The sequence below is a fragment of the Hevea brasiliensis genome, chromosome 7 (genome assembly GCF_030052815.1).
Source record: "Hevea brasiliensis isolate MT/VB/25A 57/8 chromosome 7, ASM3005281v1, whole genome shotgun sequence".
Taxonomy (NCBI): Eukaryota; Viridiplantae; Streptophyta; class Magnoliopsida; order Malpighiales; family Euphorbiaceae; genus Hevea; species Hevea brasiliensis.
In genome coordinates this window covers 119,336-127,536 of record NC_079499.1, presented here as the reverse complement: position 1 = coordinate 127,536, position 8,201 = coordinate 119,336, and the positions used below count along the sequence as shown (strand labels likewise).

The following is an 8,201-nucleotide window of genomic DNA, read 5'->3' as shown; positions in this document are numbered from 1 at the left end:
CTCAGGAGCACCAGTGACATTTTAAAAACTTCAATCACTTCATCGATGGATAGCATTCGACCTTCATACATATAATATACATTAAAAATACAAAGTATATAAATGCATAAAATAGTATTTTCAATATTATTGATTTGAATTAGTTCAATTTAACAAAATAATAAATTCAAATCAAACATTTAATTTTATAAATCACAAAATATGATTTAATTCAGTACTGAATAATTGGGCTGAACAGTTTGTGCGGAATAATGTATGAAATTGTTAAACATTACCAACCCTGGACAACAGTTCCCTCCCAGTCAGCTCTGTCCTCCCGTTACACGGCCAGTAACCCAACTCCAACGTTTACACACGTGCAGGAACACATCAAGCGAAACCAATAATGCTAAACCCAAACTCTCATAGGAATTGTGAGGGTCGCCGAGGAATCGCATTATTTTAAAACGAATTCCACATCCTCGCCCCATAATTGTCCTATTTCAACTCCAATGCCGTAGTTTGTCAAAGGACCAGGAGGAATTTGTCAAGGGGCGTTTAGGGTTGTTCCAAATGCATATAAAAGAGTTGTTACATCAACAGAACACAGAATATTTGAAAGGAATAAAGAAATATGATAACCAAATATGAACATAGTAACTGCAACCACAAGGATAAAAATAAATTACAGAAAATCATAAGCCTCCTCTTGCCATTGGCTAAATGCAAAATTGAACAGAACAACCTTGCCCACATCCACATGATTGAGAAAATTAAACAAAAAACCAATCAATGATGATAAGCCACATCTCATGCTACTAAAATCAGTTCAGGATAAAATTTAGCTCATTGGCCAAGGCAAGCATTTAGCTAAAGCAAAAAGAGAACTCATTCCCTACTTATCCCTGGTTGCCGCCACCACCCCTTGAACGACCACCCATCCTTCCACGACCACGGCCATAGCCTCTGCCCCCTCCACCTCTGCCTCTTTCATACCCAGTCCCTACAAAAGTCATGAGCTTCGTTTAGCAAAATATCAACCCAACATTTCATATTTTCACTTGCAAGCACCCCCTCATGTCAGCACCCCAACTTAGCACAGGTGATATCGTTCCAGGGAAATGTGACTGGACCAGTAGCCTAGGAAGCATGCCCATAATTATGTACATGCAGGAACTGCATATACATTTCCATAATAATATACAAGCAGAGTCATGTCCACATTATCATTGCATAGATAAATCCAAGATATTCAACATGTTATGAAACAAACAGATTGTCAGACCCAATATGTGACTCCGATATCAAAAAATAAAAAAAAAATTGCTCATAAATGCAGTTCAAGCAGCAAACTTACCACGATAACCCCAACTTCTGCCTCGTCCACCACCACGACCCCAATTTGAATAACCACCATTATCTATCAGAAGTGTAAAATAAGAAGGGTTATACTCAAGAAAGCATATCTACAATCTGCAGCCATAAAACTATCAGGTAACTTGATACCCTTAATTTTTATACCTTGATAGTTTCCTTGATAATTTCCATAACTGTATCCACCTCCACCCCGGTTCCACCCTCTCCCCCTACCAAGACCACGGCCTCGGCCATATGAATCTTAAAATTAAAAAGCATAAATGTGTTAGGCTGAAAGCATGATTTAATCACTGAGAATAAACATCTTGTTGCACAATTTACCATCACGAGCGGCATTATATGGACCACGCAATTGTCTGGGTTGCTGTTGCTGTTGTTGCTGCTGCTGATACTGTTCCTTCAGTTGTTCCACATACTGTGGAGCTTGATACCTAGGCACACGATTTTGACCTCATAACAACTAGGAAATATCAAACAATGTGCACAATATGCATTTGTTGGTACATGCCACTGAGAGATTCAAAAATCAGGTCATGGTAATGATACCCATTATGAATCTCAGCTGACCAGCACAGTGAAAAAGACCTCTGAACGGTGACCCTAAAATAACATATTATGCAAGGATTTGGATTTTCACAAGCCAGGATAAACTCAAAGCAGCTGAACAACTTACTTCCCAAATCTGAGTTTGGCAAGCAACAATATATATTAAAAAATTAAAAGATAAACTTACCCAGGAGAATTTTTGTTTAGCTCTCTGAAGGACAAAGTGATTGTAATCATTGAGACTTGGCGAGTCTGTTCCACACTGCATCAAATGTTACTACTCAGACGTCTACAATATGATATCAAGACGTTTGTACACCTACATGCATACCAAAAAACATATGGGTATTATAAAACAAATTCTAAAAACTTACGGTAAAAGGCCCTCTTCAATAGGTTCCCAAACATCAATTATGCTTACTGAGCTAATGGCTGTATCTTGATGCAAACGGGGATTTCTTCTCTGTATTAGGATAAAAATGTACAGCATGTTCAGCATTTCCACCCCTTCTGAAAATGTCAATTTGAAGAGCACACTAACCTTTATACCCTCTGAAATGGATACTGTCTTGCTAATTGCCTGTCCCATTGCTTTCAAGACGACCTCTCTTACATGTTTCTCCTAGCACATATCAGAAAAAAAAAAAGAGTCCATAGTATCAGCATTTCCTCAAATTGGAAGACAATGCATAAAACACCACATTAGGGGTGAGCAATATTCAGTTTAGACTAAAATAACCATCCGAACCGAATCAATTTGGAAATTCAGTTCAGTTTTATCAGAAATTCTGTTCACTTCAGTTTTAATTTTTAAAAATTTTTATTTATTCGGTTCAGTTCGGTTAGGTTTTGGGGATTAAAAAAAAAATCAGAAACCAAACCGAACCAATATATTATATATTTACATGCACATGTGTCTCTACCATACTCGTGGAATAATGGTTTAAGGCTTAAGAGCCTAATCTTGCAGCCCACCAATTGTACGTTTTTCCCTCTTTTTGTTAAAGTAGTCATCCTAGCCGTTCATTCAAAATAAAATTGTAACAACCCAAAAGTTTAAAAATAATAATAATAATAATAATAATAATAAAGTAATAATAAATAAATTAATTAAAGTTAATTTAGTAAATGAGAATAAAATAATTAAATTTTCCTATACTATATTTATTTTTATCATTTCTAGAATTTTATTAAATTTTAACATAATAAAAATTATTTTGGACCTAATTGTAAACCCCTAAAAAGTTGAGGGACTAATAATGTAATTAAAAGATTAAAAAAAAAAAAACGCAGAAAAATTAAAAACGCAGCAGCTCTCTTCCCTCTCTCCCGCGTCACCCTCCCCCTCACCTTCTCCCTCTCGTCTTCTAGGCAACCGGCCAGCCAACACAAGCGCCAGTGGCTCTCCCCCACCTCAGGACAGCGCCAGGCGGTGGTAGCCACAGTAGCAAGCGGCAAGGAGGAAGAGAAAGAGAGAGAATAAAGGAAAGGAAAAAGAGAAGAGAGAGAGAGAGAGAGAGAGAGAGAGAGAGAGAAGTCAGGCCGATTCCGGCCACCAATGCCGGCGATCCAAGGTGCCACTAACTTCCCACGAACCCAGCTCCATTTTTCGACCAGCCATGTCCGAAATAGTGGAGTTTCCAGCGAGTTTTGACGAGAGAGAAAGAGGAGAGAGAAAGAGGAGAGAGAAAGTGACGACAGTGGCTTTCTGGCCACTTTTCCAGGGATCCGACCGTCGGATCGGAAATCCGAGACCACCAATGGACTTAGGACGACGAGATCTTCAAGATAGTACTGGTCCCGCTCCAATCGAACACCGTTTGAAAAAGGCGATAATCAGACGGTCCAGATAGCTTGATGAGATTTTTGAACTTTTTCGATTCCCAAAATTTTGTTAATAATTTTAGGATAATTATTAACAAAATTTAGACTTTATTTAGGTGCGATCGGATCGAGGATGGCTCACCGGCGCCGGGACCGCATTTTCAGCCTGATCCGACTACCCAACAGCCCATCTCAAAACGTGATCGATATTACAGTCAATCCTAGCATTTTCAGACGTTCTGAACGCGTTCCAAGTGTCAGAATTGACATAGGTAAACCCGAACTCCAAGTTGCTCATTTTCGGCTAATACCGATTTAGAATAAAATTCATAAAACAATTGTGGATTATCAGAAAATTATGATTCTTTTTGCATTAGCCTAGTAATATTGCTAAGGACCGCGGGACAAAATTTTAGAATTTTTAGAGTTTATTTGGATAGTTTTTGCAAAAAGGGTCAATTATAAGGACTAAACTGTAATTTTACATATTGTGATTGATGACTATTTGGATGGGCCCAAGAGGGGCTGTATGATGTGATTGAGATGTGGATGTATGGTTGATGGATATAGAAGTGTGTTTTAAACACATTTGCAGGTTGGGTAGGTCCTAGGTATAAAGGAGACTCTGCTGGATTTTCGGCACGACTTAAAACGTCTTTGGTCTTTTTCTTAGTTTGTATTGAGTCAAATTTATTAAATGATTGTAATAAAATTGTCAGGTGAGCCGGGATAGCCTTCTTCCTCCGCCCGGCCGCCACAATGACTGTTGTCAAGTTTGTGAGTAAAATATTAATTTTAATTATAATTTCAATATTATTATATGTTCAAGCATGTCCATGCATCACTTATATACATATATCTATATAGTTAAACTCTAAGCGCGTTTTATGTTGCATTCACAATTGATAAAGTGCCATGGATGTTGTTGTGGTAATTTGGAGCAGTGTGCATGTGTTGGCGTGCGTGTGATATGGTGTTGGCTATAGACAGGACGAGTAGACACGACTTGAGATCTTCGCTGGGACCTGGTCCTTCGGGATAGACACGACTTGAGTTCTTCGCTGGCACCCTGAATTAGTTTATTAAGTGGAAGTCCGAGCTTGAGTTCTTCGTTGGCACAGTTTGGATTAGGAGAGCTGTATAGGGGATCAGCTCCCATATATGTATAGTTTGACATTATCGGATATGTGAGTGCTCCAAATTACCTTTTTGCTATAATAATGTGAAAATATTGCTGATGTTGCATTTCACTCTAAATGGTGCATTAGTTTTAGATAGTTATAGAGATTATGGTTAAAATTGATATTTTACTCTCTAAGTAGAACGCTCACTCCTGTTCATTATTTTTCAGGCTACAGGAGGATTTTTGTTGTGGTTAACCTGTTTTTTTCCTTCGCAGGTTGTTTATTAATGTTTGTGTAATTTTATTAACTCCTAGAATTTCCGCATGTGTTAGAAGTATTTATTTGATTTGGATCTGTAATATAATTATCATGTTGGACCTGTAAACGTATTATTATATGCATGTTTGATGGACTGGATGAGGGAGTTGGGCTCCCATTTATTTTTATGACATTGAGTATGTGGAGTGTGAACTGAGCTCCCCAATTGATTATATATTGTGTTTACAGGTCGGGTGAGTCAAAAACTCCCCGTTGAAAGGTCTACTTTATGGCCGGACTATGTTCGGTTGAATTCTTGAAATTGGGCCCAATGGGCCTTAGAGTTGGGTTGAAGAATAGTTAGGCCTACTACGGGCCTCGAGGGCTTTAGACTGGGCCAGGCCCTAGCGCCGGTCTGGCCCATTGGTTGGGTCGTGACAAAAATGATCTCAACCATTAAACTCATCCTATATATATTTCTCTTCTTCTCTTTTTAACTAACCCTAGAAATGGATTTGCTACCCCTTCTCCTTTTCTCCCTCTCCATCTGCACCTCCTCCTCCTCCTCCTCCTCCTCCTCCTCCCCCTCCTCCTTCTCCTCCCCCTCCTCCTTTTCTCCATCTCCATCTACGCCTCCTGGTCTGCTCCTCTTCATCTGTGCCCTCTCGTCTGCTCATCTTAAAACAGCATCGCATTCTCTGTCTTCTTTTTTGGAGATTCAAATCTGTAAATGAAACCAATATTTGTTAATTGATTGTTTTTTTTAGCAAATTTTGATTGTTGACGTTTTTTTGTATTTGGATACTCTGGGTTTGTCGACTTGGATAATATTTTGTATTCTAGTTTTGAGATTCAAATCTTCCCATTATTTTTTGAGATTCAAATTTGAAAATGAATCCAATATTCGTTAATTTATTGTTGGTGGTTGTTTTTCGGCAAATTTTAATTGATGAATGTAATTTATTTTCTTTTGTTTTTTCGTTTGGTTTGGATTCTCTAGATTTGTTGGCTGCAGAATACTTGAGAATGAAAAACTAAGAGGTTGAAGAATTGACCGCCAAACTGAACCAAACCTATTTATTTCGGTCTGATTCAGTTTAGTTGTTTAAATAGTTCAGTTTTTACTTTCGTACAAAATTTAGTTCTCGGTTTATTTGGTTCGGTTTTGAACCGAACCAACAGAATGTTTAGCCCTACACCACATATGATGAAAAAATTTGAACCATTGTAATATTTATGATCATGCGAGATCAGATGCCAGAAACTAATAGTAGGAAATCATCCAAATCAAAAGAACATAAACCAGAAAAGGATTATGTACATAATAAATGTCTATCACAGTTACAAGTTAGAATAAGCTAAAACACAAATTGATTATCTTAAAAAGCATGCTCCACATCAGCAAGAACTCTTGACCTAAGCTTCACAGCTTTCACAATATGTCCATGCTAATTCTTTTTCATTTTCAGAATCCATTTCTTTATGATTTTATACTGGTTTTGCATAGACAAGGTCATCTAATATGTTCACCATATGAAACTGCACAATATCTCTCATCCCAGTATTAGCACTTATTTCCAGATACTTCTCATGGTTTTTTTCTTTTTTTTTTTTTTATTTGAGGACGTGTGTGTGTGTGGGTGGTGGAGGTGGTGCAGGATTGATCAATGACTGTGCTAAACATATCACCAGTGTAATAAGCCATTACACTTGTCCAATGCAAATTTCAAGCCACCCACAAAAGAGAAGTTACTATTCACCCACAGTAGCCTCCAATATGTGGAGTTGCGACTTGCAAAGAGGTGCAATACATCCTATTTGAGAATATTGAAGAACAAACAAAAACAAAACTTCCTGCAAACTAAGTTTACATTTTCCCAAGATTTCTTCTGTATACAAGTAAGAAAAACTAATCCTCACCCAATAAATATGGCTTGCTAATAATGCCAAATAAATACTACCTAAGGATAAAGCAGAAAGCCATAACAGAATGAAATGGGAAACAAACTAAACAAAGATTCAGCCATTGTAGAGAAATCCAATCCTCAAGCAAAAAACCATTGAAGATAAATCCTAACAATTCCTGAATTCGTACTAAAAGTACCCACCAAATCCCCAAGAATCAGATAGTGTACTATGAGAATCTGTGAAAAAACACGCCAATAATAGAACTCACAACTACCTAATCATTACCAAACCTAAAGATAATATGAAACATAACCAAAAACCCAAAATACTCAAAGACCATCAAGTGAAGCATATGCACAAACCCTAGAAATCAAACAAGGCACAATCTGGAAGGAAGCAACAAAACAATTATTCCAATGAATCACAACCCATTAAAAAAGGCAAACCAATATTACATTAAAAAGGAAATGAAAACCCAAAATAGCAAAAGCCACTCATTTAGTGCAAACTTAAAAATAGAGAGAAAGAGAAATGAGTACCTGAAGAAGGGAAGTAGCATAGCTTATATAGTTTCTGACAGGACCACCGGAGGTGATACGGATCTCGTTTTCGTTTATCGGCGACTCAGGCTTTGGTTTTTCGACCCTGGTATATCTATCCATGGCTTTTCTTCTTCTCTTCCAGGAATTGGGATTCTTACACTTTAGAGAGGGAAAATGGAAGTGGTAGGGAGAGAGAAACCCTTCTTTAAAACCCTAAGAGCACGGAGCCACAAAGCGGGGATGCTTAAGGGAGTTAAAAAGGGACAACAAAGAAGGGCTAAATGGCCTAAAACCAAAGCTGGCCCTTTAATTTAAATCAGCCTTGTGGGTCACTTCACTCGGTCCTAATTGGGTGAGCGGCCTTTTATTATTGACTCCAATATTTTGGCATTCACACTTCCATATTGCCCGTGAACCTCACGGAAAGTTGGGATTCGTTGTCCAGAGTAGAAATTTCCATTTTCAGGCTTTTCTTGGGCCCAAAGGAACGAAGGTCAGTTGGCCTTGACCAAGACTCGACTTAGAATAGAAGGCTAAAAGAGTATGGTAAATAATAAGGATGTGCAATTCGTCATATCGATTCTAATAATCGAAAAAGAGGTGGGGCTTTGGCTTCGTCTAGCTCAGAGGGCGAGGGCAATAG

General features: G+C 38.0%; 1 protein-coding gene across 1 annotated transcript; it reads right to left on the bottom strand.

Moving 5' to 3' along the window:
- Window positions 1-593: 593 nt before the first annotated feature.
- On the bottom strand, window positions 594-7,864 carry LOC131181442 (uncharacterized). Its single transcript, XM_058149514.1, has 8 exons — window positions 7,556-7,864; window positions 2,444-2,524; window positions 2,277-2,365; window positions 2,090-2,164; window positions 1,678-1,787; window positions 1,501-1,596; window positions 1,337-1,399; window positions 594-982 (listed from the first exon to the last, which is right to left on the bottom strand). The coding sequence occupies exons 1-8, from the start codon at window positions 7,676-7,678 to the stop codon at window positions 879-881; spliced, it is 741 nt and encodes a 246-aa protein (XP_058005497.1). The 5' UTR covers window positions 7,679-7,864; the 3' UTR covers window positions 594-878.
- Between the last annotated feature and the right edge of the window lie 337 nt (window positions 7,865-8,201).